Raw genomic sequence first — 24614 nt, 5'->3', positions numbered from 1 at the left:
GTTCTTAACTACAGTATATAGTTATATAATACCATATATAGTATTATATAAATTGTAAAGAAAAGTGGGATCTTGCTCTGTAGTATATGGACCTGTCATACAGCTTTTCCACAATCCCTTAATTTGCAGTGTCTCCCCCTCCCAAAAAAAAAGTTATGCAATGGTTCCATAACTTCCTTTGGCGGTATTCTCTCTCTCTCTCTCTCTCTCTCTCTCTCTCTCTCTCTCTCTCTCTCTCTCTCTCTCTCTCTCTCTCTCTCTGGACCGGTGGCCGCGCCAGAAAAAGAGCACACCTCTCCGGACCCGGAGCGCACGGTGCGGTGCGGATCGGCATCTGTTCTCTGAATCCTTATTGACTTATTCGCCAAGTAGCTCTCGTGGACTGGATAGCCCAGCGTTTACAATTTATTTCTTCTTTCATTTAATGCTGTCATGTGAGCGCACTCCGCAACAGCTGGACTCCCCCGTGCGCCTTCCCTTCTCCAGATGGGTTGACAGAGTCAACAGCACCCAGAGACCGGATGGTGCCGTCCCGCGGTGCAAACTTCGGGCAGTTGCAAACTTGGCGGTTTTGCCCGGTATGATCGTTTGCAACGTGAGCCTGAATTGTGCGCACTGTCCCGGTGGAGTAGCCGGTGGCACGGCGGTTACGGACGCATACGAAGAGGTGTCCGGTTCTCTCCCTCCTCCGTCCCTGACCCCGAAGGGGCACCTGGTGGTGGCGGTGTGCCTCGGCTTCATCGGCACCTTTGGGTTCCTCAATAACCTCCTGGTGCTCGCGCTGTTTTGCCGGTACCGTGCTCTGCGAACGCCCATAAACCTCCTGCTGGTGAGCATCTCTGCTAGCGACCTGCTGGTCAGCGTGCTGGGCACCCCGTTCAGCTTCGCGGCCAGCACCCAGGGACGCTGGCTGATCGGACGCGAAGGCTGCATATGGTATGGGTTCGTTAACTCATGTTTAGGTAAGCAGCTGTTTTCATTTCCTTTTGGAATGTAAAAGCCCTTTTCTGTTTAAATAATGAATAATTCAATCTTATCTTATTTTTTCCTCTTATTTTCACTTCTAACAGTTGAAAAAAAGATGGAATGTTGTTGCTGTACTTCTACACTGCCAGGCAGACAGTGTATGTGTGTAATTTCAGCCATCGCCTTCTTTTCTCAACATATTAACTTTAAAAAACCAAATAGAGGTGTGAAAATCTGGCCTCCAAAATGCCTTTTTTTCAATTTGACCACTCACAGCACTTATATCCAAAACGATCTAAAACGATTTCACAAGCACCAAAAGTCAAAATATTGTATCACTCTTCATCTACAAACAGGACTGTGGCAGCAGTGCACTCCCACAGTAAGTATAATAGCCTATATTTAGTTAGATTTGCTGTGCAAGATTTGCTCTCTTGCAGCTTGCAGGAGCCTGAAGAAAATAGCCTTCCATCACCTGCAGCAGCGCCATCATAGAACTCACTCAAAACATTCAAATCCTGGTGACCAAGTTCATTGTGCAGTTCATTTTAACCACTATCCTATTAACTTATGAAGGTATTGTGCTGTTTACTGCTGATTATGTGATTATACAGTATTTCCTGTGGACATATTGTAAATAAATGATAACGTAATGTGTCATTATTCATATTTAGTCCCAGGGATAACTTTACATTTTGGGGGAAGATGATAGATGCGGAAGAGATGAACACTAAAAAAACATTAAAACATGGAAAAAGCACTCTGATCGTATTACATAATAAATCTGCGCTTGTTCGGCTCTTATCTTTATCCTTAGAGGTTGTGTCTGGTGTTTAAATATGTGCATACAGGACTGTTGCCAGAGCTCTTCAGTGCTTGCATCAAACCTGCAACCCCTCTGTTTCTGGACAAAAACTCTAATTACTGCCACGTCTTGAGTAATGTCACCCCTCTGCTTAGAAACTAGGATGCTAATTTTCTAGCCGTTGGCGTGAAGACAACCAGAGCAGAGAGATAAGGATTCCGGGGTGATCCTGCTGTGCCTGTCAGCGCTTTCGAGCTCTCACTGAATTTAGAGGTTTTTCTCTTTGGCCTACTTAAGGTACTGTGTGATTGAGTGCATAAGTAAATACTAATATTTTAATAGGGCTAACACTACAGTCACACAGTCTCTTCTCTTTTACTCACGTCCTCATCATCTATCTCTGTAACCTTTACTGCTCTCTGAAGTGGTGTTGCTGCTCTTAAATCTTTTGTATTCTCTGGGTTAGTAACAAATTGTGTTGTTGCTCTTAAATTACTTTTTATCTCTCTGGAGTCTGGACTTGCAATAAGGTGTTGTTGTTGCTCCTAAAATCTTTTGTTTCCTCTTGGGAGTCTGGATTTCCCAAAAAGTGTTGCAGCCTTAAGTTCTTGCTATATAGTCTGAACTTGCAGTAAGGTGCAGTAGGTGTTGTTGCTCTTAAATCAGTTGTTCTGGACTTGCATTAAGGTGTTAATTTTTTTTTTCTCAGATAATTTTTTTTCTACCTAGACTCTGTCTTCTACACTCTTGTGATCCGCATCTTAAATCTACCTCTGTGTATGAAACATGCCTCATAAATAAAACTGCCTTGCCTTCAATTTTTTTCCCCCCAATATATTGAACATTTCTGGCTCAATTCCTCAATAACTCCACTATACAGTGACTGACGGGGTCAACAGCTTTCCAATACAATCCTGGATGCTACAAGCACATCTTTCAACAAACTGACATTTACTCTGTTATGAGACATTAACAATTTAAATCTTATTTGCAGTTCATCTACGACCTGAGAACTTTCATGATGAATTTTGCAAGCAATAACCAATAACATCACACTTTTTCTTTCTTTTCTTTGTGATTTTATTCTGCTCTCTAAAGTGACTTGTGAGTAACTAGAAAAGTGCTATATAAATTTGATGTACAAACCCCAATTCCAATGAAGTGGGGATGTTGTGTAAAACTTAAATAAAAACAGAATACAATGATTTGCAAATCCTTTTCGACCTATATTCAATTAAATACACTACAAAGACAAGATATTTAATGTTCAAACTGATCAACTTTATTGTTTTTTTGCATTTTGAATTTGATGCCTGCAACACGTTCCTAAAAAAGCTGAGACAGGGGCATGTTTACCACTGTGTTACATCACCTTTCCTTTTAACAACACTCAATAAGCTTTTGGAAACTGAGGACACTGATTGTTGAAGCTTTGTAGGTGGAATTCTTTCCCATTCTTGCTCAATGTAAGACTTCAGTTGCTTAACAGCCCGGGTTAGGGTAATAATCAGGGGACGTCCCTGAAAAAGACATTGCTTGAATGGCAGCATATGTTGTTCCAAAACCTGTATCTACCTTTCCACATTAATGGTGCCTTCACAGATGTGCAAGTTACCCATTTGGGTATGGGTGTCCTCAGTTTCCAAAAGCTTATTGAGTGTTGTTAAAAGGAAAGGTGATGTAACACAGTGGTAAACATGCCCCTGTCTCAGCTTTTTTAGGAACGTGTTGCAGGCATCAAATTCAAAATGCAAAAAAACAATAAAGTTGATCAGATTGAACATTAAATATCTTGTCTTTATAGTGTATTCAATTGAAAATAGGTTGAAAAGGATTTGCAAATCATTGTATTCTGTTTGTTATTTACATTTCACACAACGTCCCAACTTCATTGGAATTGGGGTTTTTCTATTCTTAATCTCATTCAAAACTGCACGTAACAGGTTTAGAAACATACAGTTGAAAAACACCTGAATGAGATGCTTTATTGATTGAATCCTGGACTGGTTTGCTCATTGGCTCTCTGGAGTGGAGAGATAGGTACCTGGGCATCAAAGATTCATGTGAGTAGTTAGGTCAGTATTGACCAGATTGTGGAAAAACAAGACGAAATGCAGCCCAGGTTGAAAATGCCTCAGTTAAATTCAAGTTATTTAATATTGTAGGCTACTCTGGCTGATGAAAAGCGTGTAACCAACGGTAACAAGTGTAGTGTACAGGTGTAATTGTTACTCAAGAGGAAGAAATACAGAGAGAGAGAGAGAGAGAGCGAGAGCGAGACAAAGAAAAATAGGGAGAAAATGAAAGATGATTAACTCCTGTGCTGACTCAGGCATAGGACATTGGGTCATTCACTTTACCATAAATCTATTCCACACCACTCTGGAGCTGGGTTAAGAAGAATACGGCCTCAGGTAAAAAAACAAAAAACAGTTAAATGCATGATGGAGAATCGAAGTGGGCTTTGTTTACCGTAAATTAATTGAAAAGTGGTCGCTGTTAGGAAAAATATCCCTGTTGCTGAGGTGGCAGACCGATAAAATAATCCATTAAACTAGGCAGGAGAGACTGCTTACAAAATGACTTATCTATGATTATATAATCATTTTGTAATGTCAACACAAATTTAGTGTTAGTCCTTGTAAGAACCGTGCCGGTCTGACGTTGTAAACATTCAGGGGTGAAGGGGGGATATTGTTTCCATTTACAGCAGCTATATGCACTATTTTTCAAGATATTTGCTAAAACAATGCCTAAAAATCAGTTCAGGCCAGTCACTGTTCCATATTTCCATATTTCTTTTAGTTTAATATATCAATAAAAAAATCCCATGTGATTTAATCTTTTATAATTTCAACTCAGTATGTTAATGAATTATCTGTTTGACCCATAAGGGGAGACTTGTGGAGCCCATGTGCTTTATCTAACCAGAGAGCATCAGTAATGACTCTTTCTCCCTCTTCATCCATCTGCAAACACACACAATCATTCCCATTATTTTCAAGACTCTCAATCTTTTTTTGTTCTTGTCAACACATCGTGTGCCGGCCTCCTATCCGCACCAAACGCCACGGTGTCAGCCAATCACAATCCCTCACTGTGCACAGAGGCGCTGTGATTGTCTGTAATCAAACTCAGTGTAATGGATGTAAATTGCCCCTGGAACCAGCACTTTTACCCATATGTGCTGATTAGCTCTGATTTAAGACTTGGTCCCTTTAGCAACAATCCACTCCAATAGAATAGTTGAATGGATTATTTAACATGTAGAGCAAGGCTCTCATGCAAATCATGGTTTCTGTGCATATTTGTTTCAATGTGAAAAGATTAGAGCCACATTTATTTTATATAAAATGTGCCCTTTTTAGTTTCACATTTCATTAGAGCTACGACAACTATATTGATCATTGATTAATTACTAAGTAATTTTTCCAGCAAAAAAAGGTGAAATAATAATAACTTTTTCTCTATGAAAACAAACAAATAAAAAGAAGGAAACTCAAATTATGCTCATTTTCAGGTTCATAATTGTATTTAGAGGTTGTACCAGAATAGGTTTACATGGTTTAATTTTCAAAAAACACCATATTTTAGTTGTACTGCACATTGCTGCAGCTCCTCTTTTCACCCTGTGTGTTGAGCTCTCTGTTTTAGCTACAGGGTGGTAAGGACTACTAGCCAGTCAGAAGCAGAGTAGGGTGGGCCCTGACAAGCATGCTAGTGTGATCCAAAACAGACCCGCGAGTCTGATCCCGAAACACAGGCAGAACAACCCGAACCAGCTTTGCTGGAGCAAGATGTATCAGAGTGATAATTTATTTAAATGTTAACAAATTAGTCATTCATACATAACGTTTTAATTCTAAACTGTCTCCTAGACATGGCAATACAACTATCTGAACTCTTCAGGCCTCCACTCTAACTAGCTTGGTTTGAGGGCATGCCACATAACGTTTGTTACAAAGTGACACAAAATGCGCAAACGCGCGTTTGTCACGGAAGTAAAGGCTCGACTACAATAGAGCTGTTTCGAGCAGTTCATGAACAGTGTATTCTATGGGAGATGGTAACTCCCTTTGGGGTGGACTTTGGGCTTTTTCACTTTGTAAACCTATTACTTGCACAAAAAAGATATATAACACAATAAAGGAAAGGGAAAAAGCCAAAAAGCATAATATGAGCATTTTAAAGATTCAGATTTGTTTGACTTGCTACACATTGAGGCAAACACACATCTGCATGAGTTATATAAACTCATAAATGTACAGAGACAAGAGCTGATACTGAAAATGTAACTTATAAGCTCCTCCATGTGTCTTGCCACATTTATGCCACAATATTTTGTTACTGACCACTTTGTCTATACTTCCCCTTGCTCAGGCATCGTCTCCCTGATCTCCCTGGCCGTCCTGTCCTATGAGCGTTACTTCACCATGATGAAACCCACTATAGCCGACAACAGAGACTTCGGCCCAGCGCTGGGAGGGATCTGCTTCTCCTGGCTCTACTCTGTGGCCTGGGCTGTACCTCCGCTACTGGGCTGGAGCAGATACGGGCCCGAGGGTCCAGGCACCACCTGCTCAGTGGACTGGAAGACCCAGACGGCAAACAATATCTCTTACATCGTCTGCCTGTTCATCTTCTGCCTGGTCCTGCCGTTCACCGTCATCCTCTACTCCTATGGAATGCTGTTGCACGCCATCAGACAGGTGCGATATACTGCAAATGTCAATGAGAGAGTTTGTTCCAAAGAGAGATAATATTCCTTCGTTAAAAAACACGACATATCTTTTGTTTAGTTTTAGGCTCCCTAATACATCAGAGCAAAAAACAGGTCATGTAGTTTAAAGATTAGAAAAGTTAAAAGCTGACTACTGGCTAAAATCTCCTCTTAAAGAATTAAACGTTTAAGTCAATTGCTTTCAGGCTTTGACTTTAAATAGAATGCAAACACATAATCATCCTCACAGCTTGACGACTCGACACTTGTATTAGGAATTTTCCTAATACAGAAGAAGTTTCGAAAAGTTTCTGTGCATAACAATTTTTACATTTTTACAGACTTGGCGTGCAAAGCCCTTAATTCAGATGAGTGAAAATCATGGAATGTAGAAACATATTTGCAGCCTCTGTACAAATGTAATTTCTAATGAATCAGAAATTTGCAAGATTGAACTGGACTCAAAGCAGATGTTAGAGTCAATTAAAGATATTTGAATTCACTCACAATCTGTAATTGATCACCTGCTACAAGTACGTGAGGTTCACAAGTAGGTTTTGCAGAAGAACATGCTGACTGTTTTAGACACATTTCGTTGGAGGCAGCACTTTTTCAGCCATGCTGTGAGCTGAGCCAATGAACTGACTAAATCTAAATCTCAGCGGATGGGTCTGGGAGCCATTAAAAGCACTTCAAGGTAGATTTCAGGAAATAAAAGTGTATTTATAATAGCTTCAAAAGCCTCCAGCATGTCTGAATGTTCAATCAAGGGCAGCAAAGTGAAGCCACGCAACAGCTGACCTTAACAATCCCCAATCATGTTTGACATTGCAACAAAGTTGTCTATTAAACCTGCCAATACCAATTTATACTTTCAACGTCTTTACACTGTTGCTGACTGCTGGAGAACCCCCTGTGAGATCTTTCTGAAGTTTCTAAAGCCAATTTGCTGACTGTAATGTAAAATTTAATGTAAGAACGGTAGGCACAAGAGAGTTCAAGACATGATCAAATTTCTGGATGACAGCCATGATTTGTATCCAGATATTGACGCTTAACCGGTAAAGTAGGCCTATATTAAGTGCTCCTGTTGTGTATTCCTAAAAGCATGTTTTGTGTTGTTTAAAACTTTAAAGGTGGCACTTGCATTATGCAAACACCAGGGATGAAGGGTCAAAGTTTAGGAGATTACCGTAATACGTTTCAACTAGTGCTGTCAAACGATTAAAATATTTAATCGCAATTAATTGCATTAATGTCATAGTTAACTTGCAATTAATCGCAATTAATCGCACATTTTTATCTATTCTAAATGTCCCTTGATTTCTTTTTGTCCCTTGATTTTTTCTCATTTTAATGCTCTTATCAACATGGAAAAGTAGCTCGGCTTGCTTTGTGCTTTTGTCGTCTGGCTTTGACGAGGGGGCGGAGAATTGGCATCAGCTGTGTGCTTGGCCATCAAGTGGTATTTCAGACTGGACGTGCTGCGATGATAGCTCAGTTCTACGACAAAACACACAGATCACTTTGGTCTTGTCAATGGAACAATTTGGCAAGTTTTTAAAAGTAAACTTTCCATTCAGAATCTTATTGACATCCATTCTCCATTATCCATCTCACGCTCGCCATCCACTCAAAACGTAACGTTAGCCTACTACTCTTTGGCCTGCTCGCAAGCCCAAACAAGTGTGTGCGGCGTGCCTGTTGTTTTGTTTTCGGTCTAGCTAGATCCAGTGTGGTGTTGTAGTTTTTCTAACGTTACTAGTTGTTGCAACAGCATGTGAAAAAAACTACAAAGTTTACTGGGCCAAAAAGAACGTTAATCTTGCGATAAAAAAATCGACGCTGTTAAAATGGGTTTGCATTAACGCTGTTAATAACGCATTTAGCTGACAGCACTAGTTTCAAGATACAGTTTGTGTGTGAGTACACATGCTTGCTTAGAATAAATGTAAGTAAAATGTGGTAAACAGTGTGGAAAATGTGATGTAAAGTTTTAATTTATGTTTATTTCATGTATTAGTATTAGGTAGGTTACAGTCTCCTCATCGCTCCACACAGATTTGATGTTTTTTCACATATTGCATATGCATAAAAGTTGGAAGGATGGAAACACACTGATAGAAACTGATAAATTATTGTATAAGAGCATCCTCTGATAGATTTTGATTCGTCAACTCTCTCTCTTTTCGGGACTTTGACTTCAAGCCTATTTTGAAATGCAACCTTGGCTTATCATTTCTTTCTACTACCTTTTACAGAGAGCTAACTAGGCCAGTGTTATGGAGGATAGTGTTGGTCCAGGCCGAGCGCTTGCATTAGCTGATTGGCATCAGCTGCTTCACCCTCAGTACCTCGTTCATTAGCTGCTTGGCAACCAGATGACGAGCACACACAGTCACATTCATACAGGTGTACAGCTCGGCCAATATCACCTGACACTTCTCACCATTTAGGTATGGTCAGAAAATGTATTTCAGTCGACTTTTGACTATGTATCAGAGCAATGCTACATGTTCAAGTCTAGGGGGAGGGGTACCAGGGCTGCAGTGACCCCAGATGACACCAGGAGCATGCCTTCTATTGTTTCTTGTGAGACTATATTTTACAGTTACAGACATGAGACTTGTGCGTCGGAGAGGGAGTCAAAAGTTACAAACTCCTACACATCTTGCAAAATAATGCCGTAACTTTAGATTTGTTTTGGGGCAAAAACATAATGAATTAAAAAGCATTTGACCATCTTCATGGGAGATAAAAGCTGTGAGAAATGTAAGTGATCTTTTGAATGAATAAATAGGTAAATCTGGGTGGGTTGCTTTTTTTTTAGGCGCATGTCCAAATCCTGTATATCTTTGTGTTTGTGTATGTAAGAATGTAGATGATATGTGTCTTGTTCTTCTGCAAGTGTGGTGCATTTGCCTTCATCCTGATGATAAATTATTTATTTCATGTAATGTATTTGGCTAGCCTGACAAGCCAGACCCACATCAAAATTTTGGGTCTGGGAACTCACCATTGAATTTCAAATTCCCTCTGCACGTGATAGAATAACGCTACAACCAGGCAGAGCAATGAAGAAGGAAGAGAAGCTAGTTGATAGATTAAACTTTTGCCGTATCTGGCCGGCAAAACTCCGAACACATCTTCCTTTTCTCAAAGAAAAGCTTAACTTCAAGTCTTCCAGAAGAATGCTGTTCCCAGCAGCAGCCATAAGCCTGTCCACTGACCCTATGCTCGCAAGCCAACAGAGAGTGCCTAGACCCCCCGGCTGCAAAATAAATTTGCTGCCACTAGGGTGCGTCTAGATTTTTAGGCTAGTATTTGGCAGCTATGCATACAGAACTAGGCTTGCCTCTGTGTTTGTGCTTCATATATCTTCTCCTAACTTTGTATGGGATGGTTAAATGTGTTTGTTTGTGGCCATGAACCAATCTGTTCGTCTCTGTGATCCCTGGGTGTGTGATGTGTTAATGCTGTTTACACAAGAATTCAATTTGTCACACTGTTTGCTGGTTCGTGTGCCATACCTCTGTGAGCTTTTGCAATGCCTGCATGCACTGAACTTTTATTTATTAGCTTTTTTGGAGCAGGGCCTCGATTTAAGTAATGGTATTATGCTGTTTTATTGCAATCTTTTTAAGTTCATTTAAAGGTTTGTGTGACAGTCAGATGGAACAGAGTCCAACATATGAATCATGTTCTAATTCCCTCAAGGGAAACATCTGTTGGGAAAGCAAGCAACAGAGCCACACACAAAATATACCATACACAGCATTAGTCACACATTAAAAGCAGTTAAAAACATTAATAGATTGGATTGCAGAGTTGTACAGTATGTACTGGAGTTGATTTAGGACTTTGGATGATGTACCATAAACAATGCTGTTGCAGTAGTCATTCTGAATGTGATGGATCTAAGTTTTGGCAGTGGAGAAGGAGAGTATCTGTAAATAGGAAAATCAGATGCTCTTAATTAACCAGCTGTGGTGATATGTGTTTTCTAAGGAACAGAACCATTGCTTCCTGCAGTGTAGGAGACTCTCAGGCTAGATGAAATTCTATGTTCTCAATTCCAGCCTGAATTTGACCTTTAGACTGATAAGACGGGTGCATTTCCTCATTTGGTGCAGTTTTCAGAGTGGCAGATGAATTCACATCTGCTGGAAGTTGCCTTTAAGCGCCTTAAGATTGAGGCAGTTAGACACAGAGAGAGAAAGTGGCTCTTCCGACTTCAGTCTGAATGATGCCTTCTGAATTGATTAAACTGGGAAACTGAGATAAACAGAGCCAGATGTAGTGAGAAGCACAGGTGGCAGGTACTGTATGTTGATGGATCCTTGTAGGTGGATTTTAACTTTAATACATTTTGAATAATTTTGAATTGAATAATTTACTGATGATTTATTGATTATAACTTATTAAGCCATTAATGAAAGAACTTTGGGGTTGGCAGATGTAAAACAATTTCTTTGGCTAATAATTATCATCCTGACCTGCACACTTCCTTTTTCTTTTTCGCTGCATAGCATCTGGACGACAATCCAAAATTAAGTATAATTAACGACAAACCCATAGCCTAATCTGCAGCTCCCTTCAGCACTATGGAGCCTTTTACCATCTTTCAGTTCATTGTTATGTTTTTTTACCCTCAACTTTACTGTTTTATTCCACTCTCATCGCCTTCATCAGAATTGTTTCAAGGCATGGCAGGCAGCTGTTAGAAAATACAACGCTACCTGCCTTGCCTAAATGGCAGATAAACAAAGTTAGAAACTAGCTGGTGAACACAGTGGATCATTTAGCTGAGTACAAGCCAGATATTCCCCTTAGGAAACCAAAACAAAGGTTAAATGATACTGAATATTGGACTTCCATTCATTCGGTGGACCCAAACACAACTCCAATGAATAGGGAACTGTTTGCTAACTTGTTAGCTATATCAACTTTATAAAGTATAAACTCTGTTTTTTCATAGGCAGAACTGTTGAGCAAAATAAACACATAGATCACAGTCAGTATGCAGTTTCTCACATACTAATTGAGTTGAGAAAGCTGTTTGTGATGTTGTTGTTTGATAAAGCCCAATTTGTACAGAGTTGTCAGCCAGCCTGAAGGCAGACAGATAACTGTCTTTATCTCCCATCTTAGTTTTGCCTCATCTTGCTTGGAGCTGCATGTAGCACAGTCCACAACACGCACAGCTGATTTAAACCTTTGAATCCCTCACAGGTTATTAATCTATCAGCCAAATTACCAAACCGGTAAGTGATTCAACTCATTAAAAAAAAACATGTTGCCATAATCTGAACACAAGAATCACACAGAATGAACTAAAAACATTCATTTTCACAGCTTTGTTATGATGTGATGCTTTTATAATCTAATGCTGTGTGAAGATCTTTGGCAGGATTGTTAATTTACCACAATAAAATACAACTTTATGGGTAGACAGATAAAATTCTCAAGTTGATCAAGATTGGCATCAGGTGGGGAGTGTGTTCAATTTCTGCTGTCTGCATATTGTATATATGCATTAGAGTGTTTGAATTTATGTACTGGTGTCTGTTAGCAGCCTTGGTGTAAGGTTACCTGGAGGGAGCATGCATGTTTCTCACTTGCAGGGCACACACACAAGTCCTCCCAGAGTTTTGCAGAATGTGATGAAATCTCTTACTGTAGGTTGAAACCTGAAACAAAGAGAGACGGATTAAATGAGGCGAGTTTATTCGGCCCTTCACAGTTTCTCCTCTCACTGAGAGCTTTATTTGCTTTTATTTGGCATTCAAAAGCAATTGGTGTTATTAAAAAAAAATCTAAGAATATGGGAACAATTCTAAAAGTACTATTTCTTTTTAAACTTAACACTTAATGTAAAGTACAATTTGTAGCTTAAGTGCTGATCATCAGAACCACCATGCAACAATACAGTTTAGGCAGAGATATTAAGCAAGAATTAGAATTATAAAAGTCAATGTGAGAGATGTGCCATGCTGTGAATCGGTGGACATTTTCTGCAACTTTGTGTCTTTATCTGATGCACAGATACACCGCTTTATATTAAACTTTGCAGGGAAAAAATTAGTAGTCATGCATAAGCAAAAATTGCCCATGATTTGGTGACTGTTTGAGCAGCGAGTAGCTACTTCTCTCAGAGGAGAGCTGGCATCAGTGATGCTGGATATGTCTCTTCTTGTATTGCTTGAGTCCAAATGATTAACTTATACACAACTGCATGAACCCCGAACCACGGTCTGAATCTTAATTCAAATTTTGAAATTATATTTCCCTATTTTATGAATATTTTTGTATGCAATATTTATGTTGGCAGGAGAGGATGTGATTGTTGTGGGTTTAAATGTCACTAGAGCATTTGCGGCTCCTGGAAATGAAAAATGTAATGGATTCAGTTGTGTTGTTGTTGTGGTGGTGGGGGTTCTCTCTGTTGATGTATTGATTGTGTGTGTGTCTCTGCTCTCACTCGGATGTTTGACTATGACAAGCATCTGTATCTAGCAGAAGATGACATTGGCACCTAATCCCTCTCTGGGTGTCTGTGGCATATATTGGCAAATTAGTTTTTCAGCGGTGTAAGACCTAATGAGAACTATAGAGTATAGAACACGTTAACAAGAGAAAAAAGCAGCGGGCAGGTTCATGCTTCAAGGCTCTTTTTGGGAGCAGTACCTAAAGCCAGCATGATTAAAGAACCAGGGGAGTGGATTCATGCCCCTCTGCACCGCGCAGCAGGGAGACTTCTGCCATTGACATTATTGATAAGCCTTCACAGCAATGTTTAAAAGAGTTGTAGTGGCGGCTGTTTGTTGAGTATATACGACATAGAAGTCAGGGGAACATCGCTTTGCACTTCCACCCCTATTTAGACGATACACACACTCCTTGAATCAGCAGGAGTTACACTTTAAATAGATGGTGGGTGTAAAATATGACAAAACTCCCACGTGAATGTGCAGATGAGAATGGGAAGATCATTTACTATTCTTGTAAAAAGTTAGTTTTCTTTTTGGCTCCCTTACAGTCTGAGTATTTGGAGCTGGCTTCTATTGGATGCTAGATGAGCTGCACTCTCGGGCAGTTTAAAATTGGCATTTTACTGCAACAAATAGACATTGAAAATGCATTAACCAATTAGCAGAATAAAGACCTAAAGCCACTGTGGGGGAAAAAATCGGAGATTTTGTGAGTTATATAACAAAGATTTTGTGAGTAAAGGCACAATATTGTACATTTCATAATTTCGGGTACGAGTCCTATGGGAACAAAGTGTAACCTCGTTTTATTAGGAAGAGTAATCCAAATTTAAGAATCAAGTCATAAAAAGTTTAGGTTTTTAAAAACAACATAATCCTCTAAATGGGTGAGGGCAGTCTGTGAAATAACTGTATGTCAAAATCTCCTTTTTAATTGTACCCCAAGAGTTGCCCAAATCTGCATATGCAACTGTTGCATGTGCTGTGTTTTCTGCTGGTGGGTGTTTTTGGCGAGAACAACAGCTGGGGACACACAGCTGGGGACACACATGTACAAGTAGAATTGTCTCCGGAGTTTTCTGGCTAAATGAATTAGAATTCAAGCCGCTGAAACTGAACCAATAAAGTTTATTTCTTTTCTTTTCCTCTCGCAGGTCCACAGTGGGAGCTCAGTGGTGACCCGCCGCAGAGACCAGCGGGTGCTGGTGATGGTGGTCACCATGGTGGTGTGCTACCTGGTCTGCTGGCTGCCCTACGGAGTAGCAGCTCTGCTCGCAACCTTCGGCCCTCGTGGCCTTTTGACCCCGGAGGCGAGCATCACGCCCTCACTGCTGGCCAAGTTCTCCACTGTCATCAACCCTGTTATCTATATATTCATGAACAAACAGGTGAGGCGTCGCTCTTCTTCTGGGTTCATTCATCTTACTGCCGGTTATGTTTTTTGAAGTGGTTCAGATTTATGCATCGGCCCAAGTTCGGCCCAAGTTCGCTTTAGTCAGCATGTGTTGTTTAATGATCAAAATCAATCGCATTCCGATCCACTCATATGTGTTTGACACATTGTTTGCAAGTAAAATTGGGACTGTTGACATGACATATGTGTAAGTGGGAGAAATTATTCAAACGCTGGCCAAACACGATGACTAAAAACAGACTGATCTCATGAAATGGCGTATCTATGACACGCCAATTCATATGCCATTATTGGCGTGTTATCAAGACGCATACTCGCTTTTTAGCGTGTTTATCAACGTCGTTTGACTCTGTTGACTTAGATTACCTTGCGATTGCGTGTGAATCGCTGCGTAGGGAGGAGGGGTGGGGTGGTGTTGGTGGATGGGTAAAAGACAGGACTTTCACCTTGGAGACCGGGATTCGTGTCCTGCGTGTGGCATTTCTGAAACTCAACCCTGACTTTCTTCTATTTGTAAAGCCAACCCCGTTGTTCTTTTCCTAAACTCAACCGTAGCTTTCTTATTTTACTAAAGCCAACTCCGTTCTTCTTTTCCTAAACCCAACCTGTTTTTCTTTTCCTAAAATCAACCGTCGCTTTCTTCTTGCGTTAACACGTTGCTCTCGCGATAGCACGCGACACAACTATGCTGTATACAGCGTAGACCTACACATGGATAGCTCAAAATGCGTACAGATAACACGCCACTTGGCTTAAGAAAGTTGGTGTGTATGTTTATGCGAAGTCATGATGCCATGTTGCAGACTAAACACTAAATAAAAGGTGTGCTGTGGGTGGGAAGATGATCTAATCTTGATGATCGGGTTTCAGCCGCAGCTCAGCTCTAGTTTATGAAGTTCCCTCATCTCCTGCTCTACTAGAACGTTTGCGGTCTCTCTTGCCCACGTGTCACCATCCACCATTATATCTAAATGTTTTTTTCCTGCTGTTGCAGCATAACTCAGCAAAGCAAACTGTTTTGATGGATGTGCATTGCCATTTTGAATAAATTGATATACTTAGCTACATTTACATTTGCCAGGGGGGGGGTTAATGTAGTAATGTCTGTAAATATTCAGACAGAAACGCACACACACACACACACACACACACACACACACACACTTCCACATCCACTATAAACACCCTGCGCAAAAACATCAAAACTATTATCATGGTGTCAAAGACACATACGCTTCCCCCTCCACCACCGTCTGCATGGTAGTGATACACTGACATTCAGGCTCAGAAAAAAAGGAGGAAGAGGAAGTAATCTGGTTTATGCCACCGGCCGTCCTAATTGACAGCAGAGCAAACTTCAAGGTGCTTTGTGCAGCCTCATCTTCAATAAAATCATTACCACAGTCATTAGTTGATTAGTTTACTGCAAACAAATATGAGCATCACAAAAGCGGACAGCTCATGCGTGACTCCACATTGCTTTGGACATTTTGACAAGCTTATCCATGTGTAAATAATAATAAACAAAACAGTTAAGCATTGCACACAAAATCATAATTTAATGAGGCAAAGTGTACATTGATAAAAGATGGTGGTTGAGCAGAGATGAAGGGAAGAAAAAAGAGAAGAAAGTAATGAAAGGAAACTCAAGAATGAAAGAAAGCAAGTAAAGAGAATGGGGAAGAAAAATGTGAGGAGCAAAGGAATGAAGAGATTAAAGTAGAAGGAACAAAATGAAAATGTGCAGATAGAAGGATTAAAGCAGACAATGTACAGTTAGTTATGGTGCTAGGAGAAGGGATGGCGAAGGCAAAAAAGATATATGAAGCAAAATTAAAGAAAAATGAAAGTAAGAGGAGGGATGATGCGAAGAAAGAGATGGAGGAAAGAAAGAGAAAAGGAAGGAGGAAGAAAAGAGGAAGGAAAGGATAAAAACAGAGATAAAGCATAGGAAAGAGGAAATAAATAAAAAGAGAGGAAAGAGAAAAAGAAAAAGGAAGAAAAAAAGGGGTAAAAAGGAAGAGAGAAATTAAGTTAAAAATATAGTAAGGACGAAGCAGTGATTAATGTCAAAGACAGTAGTGAGAAACAGAAAGAAAAAGGAATAAAGAACAGAAAATAGAATGAATGAAACAAACAGACATGAAGATGAAAGACGGAGAAAGGGAAAGGTGACAGACGGGATCGGAATAGGAAGAACGTTCTTTTTAATCTCCAAAAGGTAACGCGGCTTTGATTTTGATTAGCATGTGATGTTACTTTGAGGGAACGGTGACATTTCCTTCTTCTCACTCTCTTTTATCTGTATTTCTTTTTTTATCTGCTTCCACCTCAGTCTGTCTCCTGTCGGACTGCCTGTCTCTGTCACTTTAGAGTTTAGGAGACATTTAATTTTCTTTGATGACTGACTTGTCGCGACGGTCTGCTGTGTCTGGTTGTGAAGATTTTAATTTTTGCATCTGTGTGTATGTGTGTGTGTGTGTGTGTGTGTGTGTGTGTGTGTGAGATGATTGAGCTACTAACTGAACTTTCAGGACCTCAGAAGAAAAAAAACACACAGGAGGTTGCACTGTGTGGCACTTTCAGTCTTCAGTTCCTCCCAGCCCATAATTATGGCAGCAGTGTGTTGAGGCGAGTTGAAGACTTCAAGCGCTGCGCAGATTCATGCCTCGGACCTGAGCTCTCATCATGGGAATTACACCTTTACTGCCGTTAGCCTTTTCTTTCACAAGGTGCCGTTGTTGTTGTTGTCTTTCCCTGAATGTATTTTTCATTTCATATTGGTTATGTTAACTTTTTTTCTTTTTTTGCAGTGATTGAAAGTAACTAATTACTAAGGTTGGGCATCGTTTGGATTTTAACGATTCTGATTCCAATTCCAACGATTCCGGTTCTTATCGATTCTTGATTCCGATTCTTTGAGGGGTGGAGTTGAAACGGGTCACATGTTTATTTCACAAATAAGAGGAAAGTTTTATTTTGATTCAATGGTGGTTTGCAGTTTTATTGGGCATAAAATAAAGCCACGCTAGAGCTCCGCTTACTGTGCTCCATGGCAGCAACACAACAAGCGCCTGGCTGCTACGGAAACCAAAAATTGCGCAGGTTAAATTTGGAACCGATGATCGGATTTGAAACCAAATCCTCCAAACGATTCCAATAAAGGAATTTTTGGAACGATTCCAAGTAGGAATCGGTTCTTGATGCCCAATCCTACTAATTACATTTACCCAAGTACTATTTCAATTTCTTTATACTTCTTCTCCACTATATTTCAGAGGGAAAATTGTAAATTTTTACTCCGCTACATTCAGTAGTCCATTTGTTAATTTTTAACAAGGAGGAATAATCTACGGGTCTTCCGTCTGCTACTTCAGAACCACGGACAGCGCCGTGGATTTCTCAATACACAGTTAGGCTGCTGATATTTTTATATTTCAGAGCCATGGGCAGGGCCATAGACTAACTTGCACAAACCTCGGTCAGATAAAGGATCAAAGAGTCAGGCAGACTAGACATACATAAAGACTAAGACAACATATTAAAATATATTTTATTATTTAAATAACCCCACTGCCTCTGCACTCTCTCTGCTACTATACTAGGGGATGGAGAGGTTGGATGGCAGGTAATAAAGGTGCATCTATTTTGGTCATTTTGCTAACAAGAGGGATGGCATCTCCCCTTATATCGCCTACTGACTACATTCACCTGGCGGCTGGAGTACTTTTACAGATTCAGATTTTACAAACAAAATGGGATCAATTTATAAAATATGATAATGTACTATGGATTAAACTATTCAACAGGATATACATTTCCACCCCCACCACCAGCTGTAACATTAAAATGCTGCTTGCATGTTAAAGCTAGGGCTGCACAATATTGACAAAATGTGGTATTGCTAAATAGATTATGAATATTGCAATATCAATATTAATTTCGATATTTTAAAACATATGTAAAATTACAAAAGTTATGGGAAAATGCATCAAAATAGATTCATAACAAATTAAACAAGTTTTCTTACAACACAAGGTTTATTTCAACTGACAGACTGGTCCAACATGAATAAATAAATAAGGACCATGTCTACAGAACAGGACATGTTTTACTGGTTGGACAGCATAAAATAAATAAATAAATAAAGAGAACAGACACAACTTTTCTTTCGCTTCTCTGATTCGTTCCGTTTTGTTGTCTGTATCTATTTCTTCACTTAAACTGTCACTCTGTCAAAATATGCACACACGTTGTACGCCCCATAGGGTTTGTCACGTAGTGGACCCATGTGCTGACGTGCACTAACGTGCAAGTGGCACGGTAACTGGCCAATGAAACATGATCATTATAGCGTTTCAAGCGGGCTCTAAATCAAACAAAACTAGGCCACACAGCCAACAGACGGGACACAGCGCTTCACTAAATAAACAAAATATTGCATTCTTATTGCGACACTTTCAATATAATATTGCACAACGTGATATTGTGGTAACGATATTGAGTCAATTTATCATGCACCCCTAGTTAAAGCACCAGTAATAATATTCCAATATCAATGATTCTGTTCTGAATTCTTCTTCCACCACTGACATAATTACAACAAATCCACAGTCCCACTGGAAATACCTTGTAAGATACCTGTAAAAGACATGTCCATAATTTGAATATTTTTTCATTCATGGATCTAACTTTCTTTCTTTTTTTTCTTTATTGTGTTGTAATTTAATGCTTTAAAAGGTCCCATGGCATGAACATTTCACTTTATGAGGTTTTTTTAACATTAATATGCGTTCCCCCAGCCTGCCTATGGTCCCCCAGTGGCTAGAAATGGCGATAGGTGTAAACCGAGCCCTGGGTATCCTGCTCTGCCTTTGAGAAAATGAAAGCTCAGATGGGCCGATCTGGAATCTTCTCCTTATGAGGTCATAAGGAGCAAGGTTACCTCCCCTTTCTCTGCTTTGCCTGCCCAGAGAATTTGGCCAACCCATGAGAGAGAGAGACATCATGGCTTTCAAACGAGCAAAGTGGCAGTTGGTCAAGGCCACACACCCCCCCCCTCCACCTCAGATACAGTATTAGGGGACCACTAAGGTCTATATAAAAGAGACTTCAGATACAGTATTAGGGGACCACTAAGGTCTATATAAAAGAGACTTCAGATACAGTATTAGGGGACCACTAAGGTCTATATAAAAGAGACTTCAGATACAGTATTAGGGGACCACTAAGGCCTATATAAAAGCATCCAAAGAGCACCATGTCATGGGACCTTTAAAACATGTATGTCCTGGGATTCTAACCGTGATGGTGAGATGGTCTTTTTTGGCTTGTGACCTCTTAAAAACAAAGAAGTCTACTTGTCACCCCTCATCCTTGGCTGCAACTGGTTAAACTATAAGTGATCTTTATTTTATTTTTTAGAGGCCTTAAGAGGTAAATTGTCTAGTAATTCACTAGAAAAATAGTAGAAATTAGAGTAAAGTCTAAAACAATAAATACAAGTTTGTATCAGAAACATGTTTATTTTGTGATTTTTCTCCTGTTAATAATTTAATGGAATTGTATTTATTAATTAATTTATCTCTTCATTTTTCTTTGCCTGAAAAAGCTAACATTGCATTGAATCTAAAACATATTGGTTTCAGCATTTGAAAATGCAAATATTTACAACTTCATATCATAAAATGTACAGCCCTGATACATCATGGCATTTCATTGCTGCTTCCCACTTTAGACGGCATTTGTTTGTTCCGATACATCTTGTGGTGTTTATTCCAGCCACTGATGTGATAGAGAAGGTGTTGACATGCAACAAGAGTGCTTTTTTTCTGACTGGAACCAGGGAACGTTGTAGTTACATACACCCTATATCCATACCTCTGCTTCTTTTATTCTTAGTTGTTTAGGATATCAAAGGCGTGTAACAAAAAAAAAGAGTGACAGCACGACATGAAAGCTTTTCTCTACAGTAATAGAAGAAGAAGCAAGTGTATTCAAAGGTGTATTTATATGTGTTTCCTTTATTACATCCTGTCTTTTCAGATTTGCCAACATTACTTTAGCCAAACCAAAAGCTTTTCTTTTGTGACATTTTCTCTTTTTGAGTGTTTGCTTCCTGCCAGATTAAAACATGTAGACAAACATTTGACAAATGTGACATATATCACCAGGCTGTTTTTTTGGTCTTTGAAGAGATTTTACTGCAGATCCACAAGCACATATTATTGCAAAGACACAAAGACACACACAGATTTCTAGTGGCAGGCGAGGATTTGGTCACTCCTCAGCCTTAAGACCATAATATGTGCCTGGTTTTACCTGTAATAATGCCTCATGATGTCAGCTTGTCATCCTTTTCCTCCATTCTTCTGTTTGTCTTCTTTATTCAACTCAAACATCTCTTTCTCCTTCCCACTTCCCACTCCCCCTTTCTTTATCCTGGGGTTTTGATTTTAAAAAGCAACAGCTTTTTTTCTTCTTCCCCCAAGCACAGTTCTCAGTAGTCGATTAACACACTGGAATTTGAGACACTAGAAGATCTAAAACGGAGTCCTAATTTTGAAAGCTGCATAATTTCCTCGGGGGTAATAAAAATTAATTGGCTCATTTATGATGAATTGTCAGCCAACTGCTGAAGTATCTTAGAAGCACCACAAACTGCTGTCAATCCTTGGTTGGAAACATGCTGGGAGGAAACTACTCACTCAGATGATGTAATGGGATGTACTGAGGTGTCATGTGTTATGCCGCACGCCCTTTGATCTGCGGCGCCCTGGAGAAATGTAGTAGACTTAAAGTATACGTGTGGAACCAAAGAGTATACTAAGTACACTATGTTTATCCAGGGGAGCACGCTACCTGCTCAACTCCCTACACGGACCAGAGAAGAAGGATGTCAGTTAAACTCGACTACGCGTACATATCATCAGTGTTGGGAAAGTTCACTTTCTACATGAACTAGTTCAAAGTTCAGTTCACAAATTTTAAAATGAACTAGTTCAGTTCATAGTTCATACTTCAAAATGTTTAACTAAGTTCACACTTCCACAAAAGAACTAGTTCATAGTTCTTTTATTCCATATGTTGCTGCGAACTATTATTTTTTAAAATTATTGCCACAGCCCATATAGAACCACAGACCGCAATTATTTTATCAGTTTTAACACTGAAACTATGCGTCAGATTTCATCTTCATATCCAATCAGTTCAACGTGCCGTTTCAGGTTTGCTGTGGATGTGACTGAAGTGCGGATTTTCTTTTTGAAAGCCGGCGGGCAAAGTTTGCACAGAAATGTAAGATTTTTCGCATCCTCACCGACCTTTTTTTCCGTTTAAATTATCATACAAAGCCTCTGTGGTGCTTCGTCGCCTCCATGCTGCTTTTTGTTTTGATGACTCACGCGGCGGGGCGACACTGGTGGCTGGTGTTGCCAGATTGGGTGTTTTTTTTCCTATAGAAATCTGGCACCAAAGTTAAACTGAGAGAGCGTGCCATTCACAGACACCAGAATGAACGAGTTCACAGTAACATTCATCAGACAGTAATAGGCTACAATACGTTCAGTTCCCGTTCGCCCAAAATATGAGCACGTTCAATGAACGCGTTCAGGCACAACACTGCATATCATCTACAATTACTACTACAACTACTACTGTGACTCACTACTAACGCTAGTTTTTCTACTTCTACCACTGTTACTTTCACTGTTCTTCCACTGTTACTAGTTCTGCTACCGGTACAACCACTACTAATACTGTACTTCAAGTACCTTTACTGTCACTGCTACCGCAACGTCTGTTATAACTTCATCTACTTATACTAGTTACTAGTTTTAGTGTCTACTCACCTGTGAATATTTTTCCACTAGTACTACAAATGTTACTCTGGCTATCCAACTACTACTTTGTGTACTGCTTCTATATATTTCTGTACTACTACTACTACATACACTGTTACACTAGTATCACACGACTAATACCAGTACATGAACTTCTACTGCTACCAATATGTTTTCATTGCAGTTACCCCTACTACTACTACTTTTACAAATACTGTGACTGTATGACTACAGCTGCTAGGTGTTGGCCTACTACTTTTAAGATAAGATTTGTCTTCGAAACATACACATACAGTATCTGCTGTTTAGGAAACATAACACAACATGGTGCATACATACAAACAGTACACAGACACAGAATGTTACCACTCCCCATGGACACACTCATTTTATAGTACATGCACAGACTGCCACTAGCCAACAAAGTGGCACACTGCCCGTTGTACAACACGTCATAATAGTCGTCATAACAGTGTACATAATATGTGCAGTAAGGATTAGCGGCCTTATCATCATATCATATCATGCACTGCTATTTGATTACTGTTACTAAAGAAGAGATTAGCACAATTTGAAACAGTTATTGATTAATCTAAAAAAAATTCATTGAATTATTTGAGTGAAATATGTTTAAAGGTTTTTCCATCAACCAACAAACATCTTAGCAGAAGGATATTTACACTACATGTTTTACGTCTTTGCTCCACCACCAACACCTCCACCAGTGTGAGGGCCCCATCTTTGGCTCTTGATGGAGATCTCTGATTAGCTGCTATTTGTAGGATTTTACCTCTTCAAATTCATCTAATTTACAGGTTCAACCAGTCTCTTTATTTAAAAAAGCATGTTCACTAATGGTTCTTTCCCGGTTGAACTACGTTCACGACCGTGTGTCCTATCGGTCCCATTATGACTATTATTACTACTATGTACAACTGCTATGATACTTTTAATAATGATATTAATCCTGAATGTGTCCGTTTGTGTGTAGTTCTACAGGTGTTTCAGGGCGTTCCTTAACTGCTCCGCCACCGAGCCCCCCTCCACCTCAAAGACATTTTCACGGCCGACCAAGACGCTCCGCACCGTCCGCCTGAAGAAGGAATGCCACATGTCCGATCCCGCCCCCTCTTCTGCCCTGCCCACGCCCAACTCTATCCACGAGTCCCCGCAGAGAGCCAATCAAGTGGCTCCGTCTGCATCGAATCGACACTCTGCTGCTTCACACACCCCTATTGCTTACACCCCCAAACCCAAACTGATTCTGGTGGCTCACTACAGGGAATAAAAACAGAGAAAAAACAACAGGAGCTAAAGGTTTACAGAAAACAAAAAAGTAGAAGGGAGCAGGGCGCAGGTCTCCAATTAAGAACCAAATCCTTTTAATAGTGAAAAACAGTCGCAGAGGGAGTCTTAAATACAAACTGGAAAATTTTTAATCCCAGAACAGATTATTATTGCTCTGTGAAGTCAGCAAACAGGGATACACACAAAATGCCAGTCTCATCCTGTTTACCACAGGCACTGCATACACAGCAGTATTATAGGGCTATGCATAGTGCTTCAAGTTAAGATTACACATGAAAAAAAGCCACATAAGTAGGTGAAGCTTTTTGCTTGTATTGATGAAGTATCTTTGTTACACAACTAAATAGCGTTCTTTCTTTTCAGGAACAATTTGAAGAAGCACAGCAAACAGTATTTTTTCGCAAACAGGGCCATGAGATATTTTGTTGGCTCAAGTGTGTAGCTACCGTTAGCAGAATTATTCTTATTCTTTCTTTTTCTGCAATAATTCGGTTCAAGAACAGGGTAAGAATTTTTTTCATGACACCAATTCCATGCCTGATATTTGAGGATTCTATACAGAGTATTGAAGATTTGTTGAACATTTTTATGCAATTTAGAACTGAGTCGGTTTTTATTATGCCTTTATTTACACTTTGCTGTATGTAGGTCCTCTGTCTGTTATGAAAGCCTTTTAATAGGGACATTTCACCATGTCACCATGATATTTTAGTCGTCTTGTTGTTTCTGAATCGGTTGTTTCTCTCGGTTTAGTGGAAACATAGTTTTGTGTTGTCTTGTGTTGTTTTCTTTTGCTTATGTAACATAAATGAAATCATGTCACAGATTTCACTGTCTCAATCTTTTTCTATTTACTTCTTCCAAATGTCAGTAGTGTCATTTTCTCTCTCATTTTCTTTGCTCCAAATGTTAATTAATCCATGAATTATTAATCACACATTATTTACAGGATGGGAAGCAGATTAACGGTCTACATTACAGCCTTTGTCTTGGTGAGAAACAAACTGAATTTGGAGCATTAGAGTAGAATATTAGAAGTGGCTGCCATGAATGAATGATGAGCTGTGGG

General features: G+C 39.6%; 1 protein-coding gene across 1 annotated transcript; it reads left to right on the top strand.

Annotated features, from left to right (window-relative positions):
- Positions 1-501: 501 nt before the first annotated feature.
- On the top strand, positions 502-24372 carry tmtopsb (teleost multiple tissue opsin b). The gene is made up of 4 exons (XM_028569531.1): positions 502-962; positions 6152-6480; positions 14137-14370; positions 23229-24372. Exons 1-4 carry the CDS (start codon positions 581-583, stop codon positions 23523-23525), a joined length of 1242 nt encoding a protein of 413 aa, XP_028425332.1. The 5' UTR covers positions 502-580; the 3' UTR covers positions 23526-24372.
- Positions 24373-24614: the final 242 nt, after the last annotated feature.

This window comes from Perca flavescens, chromosome 22, assembly GCF_004354835.1.
Source record: "Perca flavescens isolate YP-PL-M2 chromosome 22, PFLA_1.0, whole genome shotgun sequence".
In the NCBI taxonomy this organism is placed as follows: Eukaryota; Metazoa; Chordata; class Actinopteri; order Perciformes; family Percidae; genus Perca; species Perca flavescens.
Note: the sequence above shows the minus strand (reverse complement) of the source record. Positions and strands in the feature narration are given on the sequence as shown.